This window comes from Ipomoea nil, unplaced genomic scaffold, assembly GCF_001879475.1.
Source record: "Ipomoea nil cultivar Tokyo-kokei standard unplaced genomic scaffold, Asagao_1.1 scaffold1509, whole genome shotgun sequence".
In the NCBI taxonomy this organism is placed as follows: domain Eukaryota; kingdom Viridiplantae; phylum Streptophyta; class Magnoliopsida; order Solanales; family Convolvulaceae; genus Ipomoea; species Ipomoea nil.
Window position 1 is genome coordinate 2,926,486 of NW_017617937.1, and position 23,893 is coordinate 2,950,378.

Sequence of the window (23,893 nt, forward strand, 5' to 3'; positions counted from 1 at the left end):
TGACTCCAAAAATCTCTCTCCCAATTTTTACTCCACTAATAAGGCGTTTGGTTGGAGAGGGGGACTTACATGAGAAAGGAATTGCAATTTCATAGGAGATGAATTACTGGAAATAAAGTGAAAATTTAAATTCGAGTGTTTGGTTTACAGGAATAGAATTACTGGAAATTTCAATTCCAATGTTTGGTATACATGAGAATTGAAAGGGAATAAATAGTATAAAGTCAAAAATGTCCATTGTTGTTGTTAGGCATTAATTTTTGGTTAAAAAGGAAGGGGTAATTTTGACCCATCGCTAATGATCTTGTGGTCTTGTCTAGTGGCCTGATGTGACTCTCTCAAATGGGATTAATTGAACTATTTTTGCAGGTAAGCGCGGAGCATTTGGGAGAGGGAATATTTGTAATTGATTTTGATAATATAGAAGGAGATGTATAGACACTTTAATCCACAATTATACGAATGTTGTGGGCATTAGTAGAGGTAGCCAAAATTTTCATGCTTAATACGTAACGTTGCATTTAACCTCATGTTTCACGTCATCAAGGTAACACAAATTGAAAAAGCACGTGAGTCTTGAATGCAAGATTTTGAATGCAAGACTGCCCATACCGTCCGCCACCACGATTCTGGCCACGACCCGGAGAAGTATACAAGGCCGTGTGCGACGCCGTTCCATCCGCCGTCGGGTAATCATCCACGAGGATGAACTCGTGGGCCTGCAAAAAATCCGAGAGGTGAGAAAGAGTCACAGGATTTCCGGACGCGGTGAGAGATGCTGCTAGCGACTTGAGCTCCATCTCAACTAAAAGCCTAAGCTAACGTGTGCGGTGGGTTCCAAGCAAGACGTGGACCGTAGTCGCTTATGGGTGGCGCTGAGATTCGGCTATATGCTCAACACGCCCCCTCACGTGTGCGGTGGGTTCCAAGCAACAAGTGGACCGTAGTCTCTTATGGGTGGCGCTGAGATTCGGCTATATGTTCAACCATGACCTTTGGTCTGGCTCTGATACCCTCACGTGTGCGGTGGGTTCCAAGCAACACGTGGACCGTAGTCGCTTATAGGTGGCGCTGAGATTCGGCTATATGCTCAACAATGACCTTTGGTCTGGCTCTGATACCAAATTGAAGCATGTTACACATTAATGGCTATATGCTCAACACGCCCCCTCACGTGTGCTGTGGCGCTGAGATTCGGCTATATGCTCAACCATGACCTTTGGTCTGGCTCTGATACCAAATTGAAGCATGTTGCACGTTAATGGTTATATGCTCAACACGCCCCCTCACGTGTGCGGTGGGTTCCAAGAAACACGTGGACCGTAGTCGCTTATGGGTGGCGCTGGGATTTGAACCCATGACCTTTGGTCTGGCTCTGATACCAGATTAGAGAAGGTAAATTGATCATTAACTGAATAATAGGAAATACAGAGTTATATCCTATAACAAAGACTATCCTATGCCTGAGTAATAGCATCTAACTATAACTACTGTAGACTATTCTATTACCACATAAATACAACCATAGACTATACAAATAATAATATGGAAATAATAGCTATACTAATAGTACAAAACATAATGGTCTTCGAAAAACAATATTCTTCAAATCACATCACCTTTCTAATATCAGATCATCCTATTGAAAAAAAATGATTAAAAAAATAATTAAGAAAAAGGAAAAAAAATCACAAACCAGTAATCATACCACTCAACGCTGCCCAATTGCTTCTTCAATACTAATAGACTGAAGTCTATTCTTAAATTGCTGCCACTCAAACAAAAAATCCAACCATTTTAGTTCAATTTGATCAGCATCGAAAAAATTGGCAAGAAATATTTTATCTCCTCCTATCTCTATATAAACATCATGTGGAGTATCTGTAGCACTTGTTATCACATCTGGATCGGTCTCATTATAGGCGTGCATCGCAAATTCCATTAGGTGATAGAATTGGGAATCAATGGTAACATATCAAAATCAATGGTAACATCGCAAATTCCATTAGCTGCTATTACTGCTTTCAATTTGTTCACTTTCTGTATCTGCAGCAAACGTGATAGCTAGCAATATGTAGATAAATTCTGCAGAATAACATTGGATAGCATTAACATTTGAAAACAATTAGGTAAACAAATAAGATAAAAAATGTTAATTACTAAGTATTTCCATCTCAAACACTTTGTGGTGTGTGTATCATGCGTGCGTCGTCCATGCGTGGTTCGTGCATTATGTGATATCAGAGAAAAGAAATTTATGGTATCAGAGCGATATATATATATCAGAGAAAAAATGTTCATGAAAAAAAATTCATGGTATCATCAACTTGTGCAGTGTAGTCTTTGTTAGAATTTACTTGGAGGAAGAGTTTGGATCACGTAATCATTTCAATCTTATTTGTTTTCAATGCATTCGAAAAGTGAGAGGCAACATAATTGTTTCCAATATGTTATGTTAATTTTTATCATGTTATTCTGCAGGATTTATCTACATACTATTAGTTGCCATGTTGGCGGCAGAAAATGGAAAGATAAGCGATAATGACGGCGATGATGACAGTGCCAACGACGGTAACAATGATAGTGCAGCGATGCCAACAATGACAGTGGCAGTGATGGTAACAATGACAATAGTGGCGCCAGCACTGCCAGCACCAATGTTAGAGATATATTCCGTTGGTCATAAGACCATCGGATGGAGGTGAAGATCGACTAATAAATAATATCTATGTTGGAACTAATACGGGGTATACTTCCCTGGCAGACGACCTTTGGCACATGGCACCAGTGCCTCAGAAGTCAGAACTACTGCCCCAACATATTATAGCCCTAGAACAACTACCCCAACATATTATGGCCTTGGAATGATTACAGGGTCAACTATATGGGAGTGGTTAATATTCAAGAGGTAGCCATGAACCCATGTATGCATGGAAGTGTCGGAACTCTATGGGATTAACTTATGGAGGACTTAGAGATAGCAGTTTCCAAAGAACCACGACTGGAGATTAACAGATTTCCGACCACCCAAAAGTGGTCGGAAATAGCCTAAATCCGGTCGAAAACACTGTTTCTAATTCCGACCACTCGATAAACCCTCGTCGCTAATTCCGACCACTCGATAAAGTGGTCGGAAATAGCGACCACGTTTATAAAATGGTCGGGAAAAAACGACCCGCACAACAATTGGCCAAATTCTACATTTCCGACCACCCGTGGTCGGAAACATTCACCCATTAATTATTATTATAGTGTGGCACTTTCCTACCACCGGAAATTATTTAAGTAAAAAGAAAAAAAAACATTTCGTTGCTGTAAAATTTAATACAAATTATCCTCAAATAAGCAACTACAAATTTAATACAATAGTTTAATGACATATTTACTCCAGTTTATTCAACTTATTGTCAATTATATAATAAAAAGAAAGAGCTCAAAGCTTCAAAAACATCTTACAAGTTCTAGGCAGGTTGGTTCTGACTATTTCTAATGCCTAGAGTCGACTTCAAACTCGATTTCATCCTCAGCATCGGATACATTACACACCAACATCAAATCCTTATAGCCAATTGCCTGACAAACATAGAGTTGTCTTTATTACAATTTGCTACTGTACAAACAGTTAAATCAAAATCTCTTTCAATCATAGGATTCAACTACTATTGTAGCAAGCAAGAATTAAATCAATGGTTTCTTAAATTTCAAAAGATAATCATGAGAAATATAACATAACAATACTAAATTGCAACCACATCAACACGGGGATGTGAAGCTGAAGTTATACTGCATGATTAAGAGACTTGCAATCTCCAATTCATTGATTGAGATGTCTTAGTACTTACGATGTGAAGTACTATATCATTAAATATATGGTGTACCATTAAATGGAGCTTCACAATGATAAATTAATCTTTTAATTTTATTTTGCATTTGGAAATATACGTCATTTTTTATCCGCGACTACAAATTAGTAAAATCCCATTCCTACCTCCACATAAATTTCTTCTCAGAAAACCTGCAAATTTTACTCCATCTTGTACTTCCCTTATAAAATGACTTCCATCTTGTCCATCTCCAGGCAAGGAAGAAGTTTGCTAACTGAATCATCAAGGAGAGCAATGCAGCACTGAGTCTCACTACAAAATCACAGAAAGTCAAAGTAATCAGGGGCAAAGAAACTGTTATAATTAGGGTGAGGGGGAGGAAAAGAGGCATAAATATTGAGTAGGAAAAAAAAATCTTTTACATGATTAAAACTTCTTGCTTTTGACATAAAGAAAAGTCAGATTTCATTACATTACATACTAATAATTGAATCAATTGTAGCTTGTATGTAACAGGACTACTAACCCAAGCAAACATATCAAATAAAAATAAAGAACAAAGGAAGAGGAAATGGAGGGAGGGATTGAAGGAAAGAGTTCTTACACTTATCTTCTTTTAACATTTATATTAACAATAAGGAATCAATTTAGGATGACAACATGGAAATATAAATGCCAACATTTGGAAAACCAGTATAATTTATTCCAATATTCTGCTTTCTCAAGGACTACAATTAGTATAGAAACATTGAGATGTAACAGTTTCTATCTTGTTGTGGCAAGAAATGCAAGCCTCATATCTAACAACATGAACACTCATGATTATTAAAAACAAACAAAAAAAAAAAAACACACACAAACACACACAAAACCTTTCATTTTAGCTAAGCCCAGAATCAGCAGACATCTGAAATCAATAATTTATTGAAAATTGCTTATGATATTCATTCTTGGATCCCAATAGATGAAGCAGTGAAAGAGTTAGAAGACAACCGTTACCTGTTCTGGCTTGGATATACTTAAAATTTGATGTCCATACGCGTTGACTTTGAACACTTTGGCACTTATGCGCGGGCGGCAGCCATTGTAATAATGAAGGACCATAGCGAGTGATGTGAGTATTGCTCAGAGATGGCAAACTTCTTCTTCATCTTCATCATTGTACTACTACTTCCATTCCTTGTTCTGGGGATTGAGGATTGCGAGGAGAGCAGGTGCAGAAAAGGCGGCCCGAGAATCCGTTTCCCTTTCAAGCTCAAACACGAGCATGCGCAGCACTGTGGGTATCCCGGATTCGAGTTATCATGTGACAACAATGGCAACACTGTGATGGAGCTCCCGCATGCAGTGCAATTACACGTTGATCGGATTGACTACGTTTCCCAACACATCTTCCTGTCTGATCCTCATGCCTGTGTTTCCGGCAAGATGCTATTAAACCTTAATTTATCTCAAACTCCATTCCAGTATTCCAACCCCGCCCCAATGTTTTTTGAGTACTCCCTGTTCAACTGTTCTGATGATGCATCAAAGTATCCTGAGAATTTCTATGATCAGATCATTTCGTGTCTTGGTGTTCCTGGTCACCAAGTACACGCCTTTTATTCTTTTGAGTCCATCGATTATTTCCCTTCCCCATCTTGCATAAAATTCCATGAAACTACAGTGCCCTTTCAGAGGGAAACTCTTAGTATGAGTACTCTTCAACTTAATTGGTCAAGACCATCCTGTTCACATTGTGAGACACTGGGCTATATTTGTAGCTTAAACAACACCCTAGCAGCAGAAGTTCAATGCCTTAACAGACCCAATAAGACAGGATTCAAAAACCCAATTATTGCAGGTAATGCTCTAATCATAATTTATTTATAAGATCATGTGTCCTTACCTACAATTTGCCACCAGGAATCAACTGAGCTATCTGTACGGGTGGCTTCTGATTTCTTGGGACTAGAAGTAATATGCCATTCTGATTTTGTTGTCTGAAACCTATATATGCAGGTTCCATTTTAGGATTCTTTCTGGTGGCAATTGTCACCTTTGGCGCCTACCAGTTTTACACCAGAGGCAAAATGCATAAAGAGAACCAGAAAAGAGTTGAGAAATTTTTGGAAGATTACAAAGCTGTGAGGCCAACAAGATATAGCTTTGCTGATATCAAGAAAATCACCAATCAGTTGAGTGAAAGACTGGGAGAAGGAGGTTACGGAACTGTGTACAAAGGGAAGGTTTCCAGTGAAATTCTTGTTGCAGTCAAAGTGCTGAATGATTCCAAGGGGAATGGAGAGGAGTTCATCAATGAAGTTGGGATAATAGGGAAGATCTACCATGTTAACGTGGTTCGTTTTGTAGGGTATTGCGCTGATGGATTTAGACGGGCACTTGTGTACGAGTACTTGCCAAATGAATCCCTGGAGAAATACATATTTTCAACAGAGTCAAAGAATGTAGCCATGAGTTGGAAGAAGATTCAAGAAATAGCTCTTGGTATAGCTAAAGGGATCGAGTATCTTCATCAAGGTTGTGACCAGCAAATCCTTCATTTCGACATTAAACCCAGCAACATCCTGCTAGATCACAACATGAATCCCAAGATTTGTGATTTTGGACTCGCAAAACTGTGCTCCAAAGAGAAAAGTGCTGTCACCATGACGGCTGCCAGGGGAACCATGGGTTACATTGCACCAGAAGTGGTGTCAAGGAATTTTGGCAAAGTGTCTCACAAGTCCGACGTTTATAGCTTTGGCATGTTGCTTCTGGAAATGGTTAGAGGAACGAAGAATTTCAATGCTAAAGAGGGAACTGACACTAGCCAGCAGGAGGGTAGTTTTCCAGAATGGGTGTACAATCACTTGAACAGAGGAGGAGAGCTGCAAATCCGTATCGAGGAGGATGATGATGAAGCAATCGCGAAAAAACTAGCGATCATAGCTCTATGGTGCATCCAGTGGCAACCTGTGGATCGGCCATCAATGAAAGTGGTGGTTCAAATGCTGGAAAGAGAGGGAGATGACTTGGTGCTGCCCTCTAGCCCTTTTGCAGGCTCTCAAATGTGAATCACCACCACAATAATGATCTTTGTCCTTCTGCCTCTTTTTTACAAGAATGAGTTGTAAGACCAAAATCTCAATTTGAATGGATTCCATCTGGTTTAACACAGAATATTACTAACACAGTTACGTCGAATTTGATTTGGAAACACATGTAATTTTATTATATATATTTTACAATATGTAATTGAGGTAGTAGTAAGTTGAACAGAACAGCAAAGTGATAATAATGGGACCATCTAATTACACACCGCGCCAGAGTGATTACATACGCCTTAATCCACAATTATACCTATGCTGTTGGAACTAGCAGAATTGGGCAAAAATGCTATGGATTCAGATGATTCTGACATGGAACTCTGTTCTTGATGCACTTCCATAATTGGCTCCGAAAGGAAAGTATCAGTTGGCATTTGCAGCAGCTCAACATCTCCTTCAAGCATTTCAACCACTCTACTCATTGAAGGCCTCGGAATTGGACTCATTTGGATGCACCAAAGCCCAACTATGGTCATCTTCTTTGTAATTCTCTTCTCATCCTCATCTTCTTCTCCCATCTCAATTGCCTTGCCCTTGTTGATATCATTGTAAATCCAAGATGGAAAGTATTTACTCGACTCATCTTGTTCAGTAACCGGTGTTCTATTTAAGCCTAGCATTTCCATGAGTAGCATTCCAAAGCTATATACATCAGCCTTATGAGAAATAGCTCCAATTCTTCTATTGACCAACTCTGGCGCCACATACCCAATTGTTCCACGAGCAGCAGTCAATGTGACAATGCTTTTATCGGTAGGAAACAATTTTGCAAGGCCAAAATCAGAGATTTTTGGAATGAAGTTCTCATCCAAGAGGATATTATGTGGTTTAATATCAAAATGCAGGATTTGGATGTCACAGCCTCGGTGTAAGTATTCAATCCCACGAGCTACTCCCACTACAATCTCAAACTTTCTTTGCCAATTCAATAAACTTGCATAAGCTCCTTGGTTAATATACTTGTCAAGGGATCCATTAGGCATGAAATCATACACAAGAGCATGCTTGGAATTTTCTGCACAATATCCGACAAGTCGAACAATATTGACATGATGAATCCTTCCCATGGAACCAACTTCATTGATGAAATCTTGACCGTTGGACTTGGGCTTGCTCATTATCTTCACTGCAACATCGCTGCCACTTCGAAGTTTGCCTTTGTAAACAGTACCATAGCCCCCTTCTCCCAACTTCTCCTTGAAGCCCTTTGTCATATTCTTAATGTGTCTGTAAGAATACCTAATGGGCGAGAGATTACTATCGGTGCTGAGGAAATTCTCGATTGCATCAAACACCGATAAGTGCCTTGTTCGTACTTTGATAATTAGAATAACGATTACACTTGGAATTCCGATTACAATCTTTGGTCCAAAGTACATCCCCAAAAGTATGACCAGGCCTGCAAAATACCACAATTTTTATTGACATAATTATACTAAAAGCATGCAGTTGGTAAACTCGCGAGAAGAGATTGAGTTCTTACCCCAAACAATGATCGCTATTTTCATAACTACACCCATACCTACAATAATATTGCCATGGGAATGAAATTAGAGATGTGATCAGAAGATAAGTTACCTTTCATATATATAAGTGATGCCCTCCCCAGTCCCCATTGACATGAAAAATAATAGAGTAATTACAATTAATTCTTACCAGAGTAGTAGTTGCTCCAGCAGCGAATCTCATTTGTCTCGTCAAGGCCACACAGCGGTACAAACAAGCAGTGATCACAAAGAGCCTGGAACCAGTATAGCTCAAATCCATACATCAAAGCATCATGGATTTCCAAAAGACTTGTTACATTTTCTTGAATTCGCCACGAAGTCATTGTTATCAGCTCAACCTGGCATGAAATTCTTAAATCCGATGCATTAAGAGGTCCCACCTTAGCATAAGCGTAGCCTCCAGATGAGTGGTACAATCCACTGCTTTTATTGTTAGAACAGTCTTTTGTTGTTTCTACAAAAGTAGCAGAAGGAGAAGACTTCACTGGGAAAGGACAGCTGAAGAAAATAATTGGCACAGTAATTAAAGGCACGTCTTCCCATCTATACAATGTCCGGGCGATGGCATATGGCTTCAAGTATCCAGAAAAATTGTACCGAGCTAAAGCATATCTTGGAAAGGAGCAGATGTTGTTATGTTGTACACCAGGATCAACCACACGGATAGTGAAGTTGTTGTAATTGATGGATTGGACATAGTATTTCTGGGACTCTAAAGTTAACACTGCTCGGTTTTGTTCACAGGTTAACTCGTAATCGGGATTGCCACAATTTTGAGGATCGGTATTTAGGCGAAAAGGGTAGCTAATATTGTGGATGCTCCCGCAGGAAGACGGGTTGCAGGACTGGCGGCTATATGGGAATTGGATAACAAGTAGGCATATCAGGAATGCTATGACAAGCTGTTTTGATCTGATGATGGCCAACATTTTGTTGAGGAAGATGAAGGCTTATTATTCTCGATCTTCTAATCCAAATGCTTTCAGTAGAACAGGCTCATATCATATAGATAAGTCCACTTGTGGACTCAAACTACCTTGTATTAATTAATAACTAAAATAATATTAAAAGAGGTAATTTTTTATTTTTTATTTTTTATTTTATCATAGATTTACTTTTAGGTTTTTTTCGTAACATCTCCAAATGGTTATATTATTATTATTATTATTATTATTATTGTGGTATAATTAATTTTTTTTTTTGTCTTCCGTTAACAAATCTGTTTAAATGACAGTTAAATATCGAAACATTCCAGTCTTTTTAATACAAAATGAGTTAACTCGCTATATTTTATTTATTTATTATTATTTAAAAAAAAAATTCTTACTCTCAGCTAGAGTCCCCTGTCTTATTCAATTGCAATTTGTGCCTTGACAAAGCCTCCACAATCTAAGCATAAGAGTAGTGGAATGACACATAAATTTATGATCAAAAAAAGAAATTAACATTTAAAAATGAATAAACTAAAATGCCATCAAATTTAATGTCATTTAAATAGATTTGTTGACCAAGGACAAAAATGATCACGCCACAATAATACTAACTAAGACTAATAGGGAATGTTTTGAAAAAAAAAAAAAAGAAAAAAGACTAAAAGTAGAATATAATTTACAAATCTAGGACCGAAAATAGAATTAACTCTATTAAAAATTTGCAAGTTTGGTGTGTTACTAATTGAATCCATAAAATCTTACATTGTGTACTAAATAAGAGTAGGTCTTCTCACGTGAGAGTGTAATACTTTTTAGTTAAAATGTAATACTTTTTTATGAGTTCATAAAAAATTATTACAATTTAACTAAAAAAATATTCTGCATTTAATATGAGACGATTCTATACAAAATTTAATCCTAAAAGAATTGTTTCACAATCAGTTAATGTTACTAATTTGTTTCTTTCCATACTTTCAAATTTTCAATATAGTTTTGCACAATCAAAATTAGAGATCAACTTTTTTTTTTTTTTTTTTTTTTTTTTGGGAACGAAACTCTAGGTTAGCTGTGATTAAAAAAAAAAAAAAAAAATCTAAGTTAGCTTATGGACCTAGATCGATAAGAAAAGTCCACTCGTTGCCTTTGAAAACTTTGGCAATTCACACTTCATATTTCATATTTAGGGTGTCTTTGGTTGAGAGGTTTAACTCTAAGGAATGTGTATTAAAGTGATTGATATTGTTTGGTTGATAAGTTTTTAGAATAATATTGTGGATTTCATATACCCCTTAATTAAAAAATTCATACCCAAATAAAATAAGGGTATCATCCCTTTCATTCCATTATTCCTTCTCATCTCCTTTGATTAGTGTTTTTAGATTGTTGTTGTTTTTTTATTTTGTTTTGTTTTTGTTTATATTGGTGTTTTGGATGTCTTTATATTAGTATCAATTGTCTTGATTTTGTGTTCTTGTATTTTTAAAATCTTTATTCTCATTATTGAATCATACCTAACCAAACAGCATTATTGATAATCATTCACATTCCACCCTACTACTAAACAGGCAAAATACGTTCACTACAACCCATTACCATTACCAAGTATTTGATACTAATTCTGATTTCGATTCCCATGTGTGACCCAAAAGACACCCTTAATGAATTTCATCGTTTGGACATGTATGGTAGTTGATGTTACTAATTTAATCAATCAATTTTTTTTTTTTTTCATATCCTAACAACTAAACTTAGTGGTGGAGCTAAAAATAATAATGATGAGTAGGGACAAAGAATTCAAACACTTTTAAACATGATAAAAAAAAATGTGGTAGGAGTGGGAGTTTGATGTTACTAATTTGTTTCCTTCCATACTTCCAAAATTTCCATACAAAAACCTCATTAGGCACACAATTCCTTCAATATCATTCAGATGATAAGAAAAGCCCACATGTGGACTGAAATAGTCAATAAGTGATATCTTCAATTCAGATATATCGTTCTTTAGGAGGATGCGTGAAGGGAAGTCAAATAAAATACAAGTTGTTCATCAAAAAAAAAAAAAGGAATACAAGTTAAACCCAAAATATTTCAAATAATTACGATTTAGTTCTCATAATTTGGCAAATAGATACCATATTTTTGAATTTGAATTGGACAACACATGTAGTAATATATGATTACCATATTTTTGAAAATTTATTATATCTTACAATAAGGTCAACATAATATGTAATTAAGGTAGTAGTAAGTAAGTTGAACAGAGCAGCAAAGTGATAATAATGGGACCATCTAATTACACACCGCGCTAAAGTCATTACATACCCCCTTTAATCCACAATTATACCTATGCTGTTGGAATTAGAAGAATTGGGCAAAAATGCTATGGATTCTGATGATTCTGGCATGGAAGTCTGTTCTTGATCCACTTCCATAATTGGCTCCGAAAGGAAGGTATCAGTTGGCATTTGCAGCAGCTCAACATCTCCTTCAAGCATTTCAACCACTCTACTCATTGAAGGCCTCGGAATTGGACTGGTTTGGATGCACCAAAGCCCAACTATGGTCATCTTCTTTGTAATTCTCTTCTCATCCTCATCTAATTCTCCCATCTCAATTGCCTTGCCCTTGTTGATATCATTGTAAATCCAAGACGGGAAGTATTGACTCGACTCATCTTGTCCGGTAATTGGGATTTTCCTTAGGCCTAGCATTTCCATCAAAAGCATTCCGAAGCTATAAACATCGGCCTTGTGTGAAATGGCTCCAATGCTTCTGTTGATCAACTCTGGCGCCACATACCCAATTGTTCCACGGGCAGCCGTAAGCATTACAATGGTTTTATTGGTAGGAAATAGTTTCGCGAGACCAAAATCAGAGATTTTTGGAATGAAATTCTCATCTAGAAGTATATTGTGGGGTTTGATGTCAAAATGTAGAATTTGAATGTCACAGCCTCGGTGCAAGTAATCAATCCCACGAGCTACACCCACAGCAATCTCAAACTTTCTTTTCCAATTCAACAAACTTGCATCAGGTCCCTGATTAATGTACTTGTCAAGGGATCCATTACACATGAAATCGTAAACAAGAGCACGCTTAGAATTCTGTGCACAATATCCAATGAGTCGAACAATGTTGACATGATGAATCCTTCCCATGGAAGCAACTTCATTGATGAAATCTTGGCCGTTAGACTTGGGCTTGCTTATTATCTTCACTGCAACATCGCGGCCGCTTCGAAGTTTGGCTTTGTAAACAGAACCATAGCCCCCTTCTCCCAGCTTCTCCTTGAAGGCCTTGGTCATATTCTTGATGTGTGTGTAAGAGTAGCTGATGGGCAACAGATTATTCTCAGCGCTGAGGAAATTCTCGATTGCATGGAACACTGATAAATGCCTTCTGCGGAATTTGATAATTAGAAACACAATTGCGTATGGAACTCCAATTATAATCTTTAATACAGTGATTATCCCCGCAAGTCCGGCCACAACTGCAAAATATTACAAATTTTATTAAAGTAATTATACTAAAAAGAGTGGTGCTGTAGTTATATTTACAGAGCAGTTTGTGAGAAGAGATTGAGTTCTTACTCCCAAGAGCCATCCGTAAAAAACCTACAATAATATTGTGATGGGAATGGAGTTAGAGATGGAGATCGAAGATGTAGAAGTGAGGAAAATTTACTTCTCAAGTTAGCAATCATACATGATCGATCTAGTAGAAAATGGAAACTAAAGACAAATAATTAAGATGATTATATTCCAATAAATTATATATATATATATATATATGCATGTGATCTAGTCAAGACTCAAGACAAGTCATCTATCATATCATTCTTACCGTAGTTGTTCCAGCAGGTAATCTCATTTGTTGCGTCATCAAGATCACATTCTCTACTCCAGCACTGCTGATCACAAACAGCCTGGAACCAGGATAGCTCAAACCCATGAGTCAAAGCATCATGGATTTCCAATAGACTAATATTAATCTGAGTAGACACATTATTTTCTTGAATTCGCCAGGAAGTCATAGTTATGAGCTCAACCCTGCATGAAATTCTTAAATCCGATGCATTAAGAGTGCCTAACTTAGCATAAGCGTGGCCTGCAGAAGGATAGAATGGAGCAGTATTATTCCTACCACTACTGCTTTTATTATTCCAACACTCTTTAGTCATTTCTACAAAAGTGGAAGACTTCATTGGGAAGGGACACCTCAAGAAAATAATTGGCACAGTAATAAAAGGAATTGGAGGCAACTTTTCCCAGGAATCTTCTGTCCTCTTGGCACGTGATATGCTATATGGATTACCACTCTGGTATCTGAAAAACCTGTACTTTTTCGGAGTTGCAAAACTGTACCGAGCTATAGCATATCGGGGAAAGGAGCACATATTATTGGTTTCTTGTACATCAGGATCAACCACACGGATAGTGTAGTTGTGGTAATTGATGGACTGAACATAGTATTTCTGGGAATAATGTAAAGTTAACACTGTTCGGTTTTGTTCACAGGTTAACTCGTAATCGGGATTGCCACAATGTTTTGGATGGGTATTTAGTCGAAAAGGGGAGCTAATATTGTGGATGCTCCCGCAGGAAGAAGGATTGCAGTGGGTGGTATTGGAATGGCTTGAGAAATGGATAACAAATATGCATATGACAAGGCCTGAGATGACAAGTAGTGATATGAGGAACGGTATGAGAAGGTATTTTGATCTGAAGGCCACCATTTTGTTGAGGCTAGTATAGGGGTGGGGTGGTTTGGTTTAGGAAGAAGCTAGCTCAAGCTTATTTAGTTATTTGCCAATTATATAAGATATAAGATGTTCTTTTAATCCGGTCAATTGTTTTGAGTGGCCGGACTAGTGGGTAAGAAAAGTCCACTTTCACAAATGTATTATCTTTGAAAAACTTCACATAATAAATTTCAACCAAATAACTTTAGGACTCCTAAGGCACGTTAGAATTCATTCTCCATCTCTCTATATTATTAAGAATATTATCAAATATACATCATTTGGATTCTTTGTATTCTTAAATACCCTACTAGTCATCCATCACTTTATCCTTATTAAACATACTTCTTCAAACTATCTGTTATGGAAGACTCAACTTGTTCCTTTTTCTGTGGTTAAAATGGATACGTTGAAGGCACATTTCTATGTCTGACTTCATTTATTATGACACCGCATGAGTGTCATATTATAACCACGCTCTGAATGAGTGATCCATTGTAACTGCGCTCTGAATGGGTGTTCCGTTGTAGCTGTTCTGGATGAGTGTTCCGTTGTAGCTACGCTTTGGATGGTGTTCCGTTGTATCTGCGCTCTGAATGAGTGTTCCATTGTAGATGTGCTTCGAATAAGTTTTCTGTTGTAGCTACAATCTAGATGAGTGTTCCGTTGTAGTTGCACTTTAGATGAGTGCTTCGTTGTAGCAGGCGATCCTGCGATACAAAATTTGGTCCATCAAGATTTTTTATTTATTCGTGACAAAGTAACATATAAAAGGAATACATCTCTTTATCATGTTATTCCAAAACTAATATCATCATCATCTTTACGTACGTTCACGCGGTTGATGTTACGAATTGAACCCATTGTTACGGTGTGGACGGAATAGAAGTCCATTTGCATGTGGAATGTGGACTGAAATAATGTGCGTGTTATGTGTAGAAAGTGATCCAAACTCTAAGCGTCGTTACCGACTTATACGTAGACGACATTAACAATTGAATGACCAAAGCAACTACATACTGTCATGTGCTGTAAGATCATCACTAACGTAACGTACGAGTCCGTCCTTGGAGATGCAGGTCATCTTCGATCTTCTTCTATTACTTACATTGCTTGCTGCAGAACAGACGGCCCGTTTCCCTATCATGCTCAAACATGTACCCGCACACAGGGGCGGAGCTAGAAAATTTTGTGCGTGAGGCGAAGTTTAAATAACAAAATATCAAACAGTAAGGTTAAAATACAAAATACATTATAAATTACAATAGAATATTTTTGATATATTACACGATAATTAGAGTCGAAGCCAAAAATATATATACTTAAGTGGGGTGACAATGTGAAAATATTTATGACAACATATGAAACATAATAAATTAGATAAAATAATTTGGATAATACTATATTCATAAATACGTTTTAAATTAATTTTTTAGTTAGATCAACTTTAAGTTTTTCTAAATTAATTCGAATACAATGAAATCCACTGTTACAAAAATCGCGCCTAGGCGCCGATTAATCGGCGTCCGGTCAGGCGCTCTAGGCGCCCGCCTAGGCGTTCTAGGCGCCCGCCTAGGCGTTCTAGGCGCCCTAGGGCGGTCCCCAGACGCCTAGAGGGCGCCTAGCGATTTTTTCAACATTATTGAAGTCTAATATAAACTTGTATATTACATTAATTGAATGATTCATCAAAAGTAACTAAAAGAATATTGAATTTGTTAATTAAATGATTTATAAAAGTAGACTAAAAAAATATTTATCTTGGGAAGGAATGAAAGAGATAAATTAAACATCTTAACTTGGTGATATCCAGCCCTTAGATCTAGTTTGGTGAAAATCCTGGCATTGGCCAACTCAGAGAACAAATCCTCAACTAAGGGGATTGGGGTTATGCAATTTATTTAGAATATATGAGTTTAATGTTTAATTTTATGCACATTGTATTGATTGTAAGCATTAAGATGTTGGTTTTGCTCCTTGAGGTCCTTGATTTTAATATGAGCAATCTACATGGATGAGCTTCTTGTCTTTGACTAGTAGTATAAATGTATAATTGCATCAGGCTCTGATATAGGCATCTTTTGCAACCTTTTCTCTTCTTACATATCTTTCAACTTTACAAATATCTTCGGGTTTCTGTAATTGTCATCTCACTTCTTCAAATGCGGTTAGTTAAGCCTGTGCATCTAGATAGAAGTTCTAGATGTGGCATAGCACCCCTTGACTTTGTTAGTTTCCGCTGAAATTTTGTATGTTAATGGATAGTTGTTACCTTAATTTCTTTTTTGCATGTACATCTCTAATTTTTATTAATTAAATTAATAAACTTATATGAATATAAATTTTTTTATTAAACAAAATTTTATAATAGTATTACTAATATTTTTAAAACGAATTAACCATCTATATTTAGTACTGTATTAGGAACAGAATAAATAAAAAAACAGTGCAGGAAAAGTAAATTATATTGAACCAGAATATATTCACGCACCTTCAGAGAATCACTCCTACGTCTGCGGGGCCACACACAGGTGAAATCCAAATCCATTAGATCAAGTGATTTTGATTAGTAAGTTGTGTGGCAAGATTTGGGGTACGATCATCAACTCAGGGATTGTTTGTTGAAGATAAAAGAAAAATGTTTTTAATGAGATTTGAACCTATGACTATATGCTTTCTTAACATAAAAAAATAAAAATAAAAATTCAACTAACTAAGCTACTTAACATAAATAAATAAATATATATATATATATATATATATATATATATATATATATATATATATATATATATATATATATATATATATATATATATTAAAAGGTTCCCGTGCAGATGTGCGGTGGATTAATGTGCGTGAGATTTGTACTCAATGTGCGTGAGTGTTGTGCTTAGTGTGCTTGAGATTTGTACTTAATGTGCGTGGATGTGTAAAATGCAGCAGAAAATATTGATGTCAGCTTCTTCCCATCCCAGTAGCCATTGCCCCCTGATGATGATGATGCGGAGGCGAGCTATGGTGGTTAAGAATTATGGGAATAATACAACATAAATCCACATTTAGCTGCTGTGCAAATTTTATTGTGCGTGCGTCATCTATATAAACATTCAACTGCACTGAAGGTACCTTATAATCCAGAATCTATGGCCAAATTGAAGGAAGAAGTAACAAGAAGCTTGGGCGTTAATGTGCGTGAGTTTCTGTTCTACTTCCTTCTGAGCTCGTAATTCTGAAATACTCACGCATATTAAGCACAAATCTCACGCACATTAAACACAATACTCAGGCACATTAAGTACAAAACTCACGCATATTAACATGACGCACATTAAGTACAAATCTCAAGCCCATTAAGTATTAACCTCACGCATATTAATCCACCGCACATCCACACCGGAAGCCACAAATGCACCTGATCCCTTATATATATATATATATATATATATATATATATATATATATATATATATATATATATATATATATATATATATAGATTAACAATCGTATAGGAACTCATTGTTAGATAAGAACATGAGAACTAATCTAAGCCGTTCATTTAAACCAATCTAAGGTGTATGTTTTTTTTGTTTTTAAAGTTTTGTTTTTACGGTAGAATGGGGTTGATTTGGGCGGCTAGGGGTAGTATGGTCAATGTACGTGGGCGCGTGTAGGTCTTCTCCTATATTTGTGCTTTTTTTTTTTCGCTTTCTCGCTGAAGCTCCCCGCGTAGTAGGCTGTTGCTTATTTTCGAAATTCGAACGAGTTGTCTTGGTCGATCGAAGTCCCCGACGTCTTCCTTTCCGATCGCAGCTTCCTCTGAGATGGCCGACACCGGTGGTCGGAACCCTAAGCGCCCACGGCAGTCGACGAGGTTAACCTCTACTCCAGGTCGGTTTTCTCCTTTTTTTTTTTTTTTTTTTTTTTTTTTAATATACGATTGTTAATCTATATATATATGTATGTATATATATATATATATATATATATATATATATATATATATATATATATATATATATATATATATGAGTTGTGTAGTTGTTTGATGCTAGTGTGGGTTTTTTCTAGTTTGATTTTGGTGGTTTTTCGAAGCCGGGGGTAATAGTTGTCTGGGGGTTTCAGGGCTGCCGTTTATTTATTTGCGTGCTGTCTGATTTGCTGCTTTGCGTATTTCGGATTAATAGGGCCTTTTTATTTGTGCCTGCAAGAGCTTAGAGAGGTTTTAGGTCTGAGTTCGTATAATTAATGAGTTTGAATTCCAGTTGTTGAGTTCAAATGATGGTTCTGTGTAAATTTTTTATGGTAGTATTTGGATAGTGAACACTAGGATTAGTTTATGTGGCGTAATAGGTTAACAGTAATACAAGCTAAAGACATTAGTGAATGGTTGTCAGTATTTGGTATATGGTGGGTGCACATTTGGTCGTTTGTTTGTGCCATATTGGTTTAGTGGGATTAGTTGATTAGTTTCTGGGTGCTGCATTTTTTATTTCCTTATAATTTTTTTGATATGGACTTCGCGTTTCTAATTGCGTGATTTTTTGTTCTTGTTTGGTGTAATGCATTGTGTAGGTGCTCAACCTCAGGGTGAGGGTGGATTGCCGCAAGGGGGTCGTGGTACAAATGCCCGAGGTGGTGGTGCTATGGGGGCACGGGCATTCCTTCGAAGGCTGGAGGCTGAACCTGATTATGAGTTGACTCCAGAGGAGGAGGCCCGCTTTCCAAGCATGACAACTAGGTGTTCTGCTAGGGTCCTTGTCGAGGGCTGTCAGAAGCTAGGGAGACGGCAACGCCGGGCTGTTTGTGAGTTGGGATTTGGGAAGTTGTTGGACTTGCAGATTATGGAGACGCCCGGTAGGTTGGGACGGTGGTTGTTGCAGAATTTTGATCCAACAACGATGACGTTAGGATTGGGCAATGGGGTTTCAGTGAAAATCTATGAAGAGGATGTGGAGGCTATACTTGGGCTACCTAGGGGTGAGGTGGAGATCACGAAGCGAGGCAATAATGATGTTAGTGACTTCTTGCTTGCTTGGAGGGGTCAGTTTTCTGCATCGTCGTATGCTATTACACCCACGCGGATATCTGATGCGATGAGATTGTTAGGCGCGGGGTGTGAGTGGTTCCAGTGGAATTTCACGACGTTGATGGTTAGCACGTTGATACGGGGTATGCACAATGGGTATGCCTACCAGATGATCTTGGATGATTGTGAGGAGGTTGGTAGGATTAAGAATCTGAATTGGTGTAAGTTTCTGTTGGATAGTTTGGTAGAGACGCGTGAACAGTGGTTGGTAAATACGAAGCAGCGTTTCATTGGGCCTATCTTGTTCTTGACGGTAATAATAACTTTGTTTCCATTTGCTTATTGTTTGGTTTTTGCGCTAGCGTGTTTGTTTTGATGTGTGTTCCTTTTTGTTGTGCAGATGTTTTATGTGGATCGTGTTGTGTGGATACATAGGGCTGTACCTAGAGCTTCTCCAGCCTTTATTGGTTGGGCGAGCAAGATGCTCCGTGAGCGGGAGTTTGCTGAGATACGTGGTGGTGGGTTTGGGTTGGGGACTTTGGTGTCACGGTTCTGTGCGGTTCCACTACCTGGCGAGCCTGGTGATGATGTTAGGAGGGAGGGTGATGGCGTTGAAGTTGGTGCGTCTGTTGGTTCTGTAGAGGATGATCAGGGCAAGGTATCTTATCTCTCTAGCTATTGCATTTTTTCCTGGTTTCTTTGTTTGGGCTGTTTATTGGTATGTGCACATGGTGGGGTAAGATGGCACACCCTGGTATGTGCGATGGTACTGGGGTTGGCACTGGGGTGCACAACCCGCCTTCTGATTGGCTCATGTTTCATTTTGTGGTTTGGGTATGGGGAGGGGGGTGTTGTGTGTTTGTGCTGGGGTTTGTTTGATAATGATATTCTCTTATGTGTTGTAACCTTTGACTGATCGGGTTATTGAGAAGGCAAGGGGTGCGGCATGCGCTCTATTAGAGTTGATTCGGGTGATTCAGGAGGCTGGTGGATCTGATTCTAGTGTACGGACGGATAGCCTCATCCAGGTCATGAGCGCGTCGCTTTTGATGTTAGGGAGGGGCTTACAAATGTCTGGTCCAGGTGGGGATTCTCAGGAGTCTACACAGTCGTTGTTCACGCTGACTCAGGATGCTTTTTGGGCTAACCCGGATAATGTGCGTGCACTTGGAGAGATTGAGCGTGTCATTCAGGAGCGTAATGCTATGTTGGACATGCCATCTTTTAGCCTCGGGTTGTCTCAGGATTGGCCTTCGCAGCGGTGGGATGATGTTGTGGATGTGGCGCGCGAGTATGATGATGCTGCCACAGTTGTTGATGTCACTCGAGTTGATCCGCCGGTTGTCCTTGAGAGTGATGTTGATCCACCTGTTGTCCGTGATCGGGATGTAAGTATGCTTGTCTACAAGCGTAAAAAATTTAGGAAGGCTGTAGTCTAGGCTAGCACTCTTGGACTCTTGGGTGTTTTTGGGTTTTGTGCGATGCTGTCGTTGTGGTTGTAGTACAGACATTGTGTATTGACGGCAGCTTGTTTTTTTTTTTTTTGTTATGGGACTGCGTTGTATTAGGTGGTTTGGTAAGTATGATGATGTCTTAGGTTGCGTTGTTATTTATTCCTTTAGGGTGTCACATTATGTAAACTCTAGAAAGATATGCACGTCAGTTGTACGGTTTTGGTTGGTTAATTTGCCTTTTCGGTATTGCTGTATAGTGGCACACGCAGTTAAACCTATGTGCACATCTGTATCTTTCATATTCTCCGCGTAACCATCTCTGTTTCTTTAGTCGTATGGGTTGTGGGTGCGGTTGTTTGTTTGTTTGTTTGTTTTTTTTTTTTTTTTTTTCCATTTTTGGTTGCACGTACAGATTTTTGGGGAGGTCTTACTATCACGCATGCACAGTCTTTGCTACGCAGGTGCACACTGCGTTTTGGTGAATTTTGCGTTTAATTGTTGAATTGGTTTTTTTTTTCTTTTTTTTTTTTTTGCAGTCTTTGTTGAACATGCCAGTGCAAACCCCCACTGTGCCCACACATTTTGGTGGGCAGGTATCTGAACCTCTAGATGGCAATGCAATTGTTGAGGATGGATGCCGAATTGGTTGTGGGCTGCAGTGTGTGACCCCTCTCCAGGTATTGGTCCTTCTTTAATTGTCAGTGTATTGTTTATGTTATGTTGGTTTTTTGTTGATAAATTTGTGTTCGTAGCCGGGTATGCTGCGAAGTGGGTTGGTGTTGGGTGCGCCTGTAAAGGTGAAGCGTCCTCGTGGAGTTGGGGTTGTAGTTCGAGATGGTGGTACGAGTTTGATGTCTAGGTATTTGCCAACTCCCCTCGGGGACCATGTGTTTTACAATTGGGTCCTGGGCCACCCACATGCTAATATGTAAGCCTCTCGTTTCTCCGATTTTTAGGTAGTTGATGGTGTTTGTTGTGTTTAAATTAATGTTGTGTTTCTGTTTCAATTTAGTCATGAGGAACTATTCAACTTCAATGGGTGGGCTGCGACACGTGAGGATATGTTGTCATTGGCAGTTGGGTCTCAGTTGCGGGTGGCTGTAATTGATGTCTGGTGTTGCATTCTGAACGTTAGAGAGATTTATAGGCCCGAGGGTTCTCCTCGGAGGCTTTTTGCTGGGATTCAAACCACAGTATCTTCCCTTTTGTCCCTTTTGCCTTTTGTGTTAAATATAATGTAGTTAGCTATGTGTTTTAGAATTTTACTGTGTTCTTGTCCATTTCTGTAGCTCAATACAGTGGTGGAATGAACTCAGTCGCGTGCACGCCGGTTAGATTGGTTCTCCGAGAGGATGGAGATGGGACTGAAGATGTCTCCTCATGAGTCGTGGCAAGGGGTTGACATGGTATTCAAAACTGTTGGTTTAAGTTTTTGTATTTGATGCTCATTTGGCGTTTTATAAGCGGTCTTTGGTTGTTATGGTTGTTTGTTTCGTATGTTTCATGTGTGCAGTTTATTTTCCCGATTTTACAAAGTGGGCACTACTATGTTATTAGTGTGGACATGGTGCGGAAACGAATTGACATAATTGACAATTCCTCGGTTAGCATGACTAATGTGGACAAGTATGGTGGGGCTCCTGAGGTGTTGGTATGTGGTTTTTAATCATTTGTTTTTTTTCACCCACGGTTGTCTGTATGTTTATTATGTTGGGTGGTTATCCTGCTGTTCTGTCCAATACGGGTCACTCATATTTTCGTAAGTGCACACCTGTATCGTATGATTGCTGCTCGGACAGTATGGCACGCCCGTGTCTACCTGGGTGCACACTTGTATTGACCATATTGGTGGTTTATTCATATTATTAATTTAACCTCGTTTCGTTGTGGTCTTTTTGTTGTTGCAGCAAGATTTGTTGTCTGTGTTCCTTGATGATGAGGTTGATTTGCGATATGGTGCTGCTGTAAGGAGGATTACCCCGAGAAGGATGCAGATGCGGTGGCGTGATGCTCGTAACAAAGTGGATTGTGGGGTATTTGCAATGCGACATATGGAGTCTTTTTTGGGCAAATCGGTGAATGCATGGGATTGTGGTCTACAGAAGGGTGATACTCGGGGTCTTGAGTTGTTGAGGATGTCTTATATGCGGCAAATTTTGGCGAATGAGATTAATGTTCACCATTCGAAGAACATTCGTAGTGTAGTCCAATACCATGATGCAATCGAACAAAGATAGTTTATGCTTTATGTTTCTTAGCAATGAGTTGGTTAGTAGTTTAGTTTAGTTCCCTTGGTTATGTTCGGTGAATATGTTTTTTGTTACCGTGGCCTATTTTAATATATATTGGTTTTCTGCGTCTATTTTTCTGTTACGAGTGTTGGTTGATTTTGCCGATACATGATGGCACACAAATTGGTAACCCAGTGCACATGAGCTTGAGTGCACCATCCGTGCTATGACACTAGTCAGAACACTTCATGCTTGTGCAAAACATACTGGCACATTCGGTTGAATGTGCGGGCACATAGGGTGTGGCTACAAGTATATAGCACGGTATGGCACACTAGTTTGGTATCCGGTGCACACAAGACGGAATTAACAATCCTTGGTGGTTGCATTTGGCAGGGTGGCACACACACGTATTCCCGTGTGCACACTATTATCTCTGTTCCTTGATAAGCGTATCAGCATCAGGCATGTGGATATGAGTGGTAGTTGTTTGGGCCAGTCCGACCGATCGCTCTGGCACACGTAGTTTTGTTCAAGAGCACCACAACTTTAGGTTTGGCCTTAACTGCCGTTTTGGAAAGGTGTGACCAGAATGGCACGTACTGTTGAATGTGCGGGCACATAGGGTGTGGCTACAAGTATACAGCACGTTATGGCACACTAGTTTGGTATCCAGTGCACACAAGACACTATTAACAATCCTTGGTGGTTGCATTTGGCAGGGTGGCACACACACGTATTCCCGTGTGCACACTATTATCTCTGTTCCTTGATAAGCGTATCTGCATCAGGCATGTGGATATGAGTGGTAGTTGTTTTGGCCAGTTCGACCGATCACTCTGGCACACGTAGTTTTGTTCAAGAGCACCACAACTTTAGGTTTGGCCTTAACTGCCGTTTTGGAACGGTGTGACCAGAATGGCACGTACTGTTGAATGTGCGGGCACATAGGCTGTGGCTACAAGTATATAGCACGTTATGGCACACTAGTTTGGTATCCAGTGCAAACAAGACAGTATTAACAATCCTTGGTGGTTGCATTTGGCAGGGTGGCACACACACGTATTCCCGTGTGCACACTA

General features: G+C 38.6%; 4 protein-coding genes across 6 annotated transcripts in view; 2 read left to right on the forward strand and 2 right to left on the reverse strand.

Annotated features, from left to right (window-relative positions):
• Positions 1 to 14,170, reverse strand: part of LOC109188934 (LEAF RUST 10 DISEASE-RESISTANCE LOCUS RECEPTOR-LIKE PROTEIN KINASE-like 2.1) — a 28,253-nt gene extending 14,083 nt beyond the window's left edge. Inside the window, exons 1-2 of one of the 2 annotated variants that reach the window (XM_019339590.1) lie at positions 13,707 to 14,170; positions 8,492 to 8,498 (exon numbers count right to left, since the gene is read on the reverse strand). In XM_019339590.1, coding sequence (XP_019195135.1) covers positions 8,492 to 8,498; positions 13,707 to 14,088 — 389 coding nt within the window. In that variant the 5' untranslated portion in view covers positions 14,089 to 14,170. Of the gene's footprint in view, positions 1 to 8,491; positions 8,499 to 9,005; positions 9,436 to 13,706 lie in introns of those variants that run through there. The other variant, XM_019339591.1, reaches the window with a different exon arrangement.
• LOC109188936 (rust resistance kinase Lr10-like) overlaps positions 4,902 to 23,893 on the forward strand; it is a 51,023-nt gene continuing 32,031 nt past the window's right edge. For both annotated transcript variants that reach the window (XM_019339594.1, XM_019339595.1), the window contains exon 1: positions 4,902 to 4,977. In XM_019339594.1, the coding sequence (XP_019195139.1) occupies positions 4,956 to 4,977 (22 nt within the window). In that variant the 5' untranslated portion in view covers positions 4,902 to 4,955. The remainder of the gene's footprint in view (positions 4,978 to 23,893) is intronic.
• Positions 4,941 to 7,021, forward strand: LOC109188939 (rust resistance kinase Lr10-like). The gene is made up of 2 exons (XM_019339597.1): positions 4,941 to 5,667; positions 5,826 to 7,021. The coding sequence occupies exons 1-2, from the start codon at positions 4,956 to 4,958 to the stop codon at positions 6,878 to 6,880; spliced, it is 1,767 nt and encodes a 588-aa protein (XP_019195142.1). The 5' UTR covers positions 4,941 to 4,955; the 3' UTR covers positions 6,881 to 7,021.
• LOC109188942 (LEAF RUST 10 DISEASE-RESISTANCE LOCUS RECEPTOR-LIKE PROTEIN KINASE-like 2.5) lies at positions 11,565 to 13,096 on the reverse strand. The gene is made up of 2 exons (XM_019339599.1): positions 12,944 to 13,096; positions 11,565 to 12,843 (listed from the first exon to the last, which is right to left on the reverse strand). The coding sequence occupies exons 1-2, from the start codon at positions 12,954 to 12,956 to the stop codon at positions 11,681 to 11,683; spliced, it is 1,176 nt and encodes a 391-aa protein (XP_019195144.1). The 5' UTR covers positions 12,957 to 13,096; the 3' UTR covers positions 11,565 to 11,680.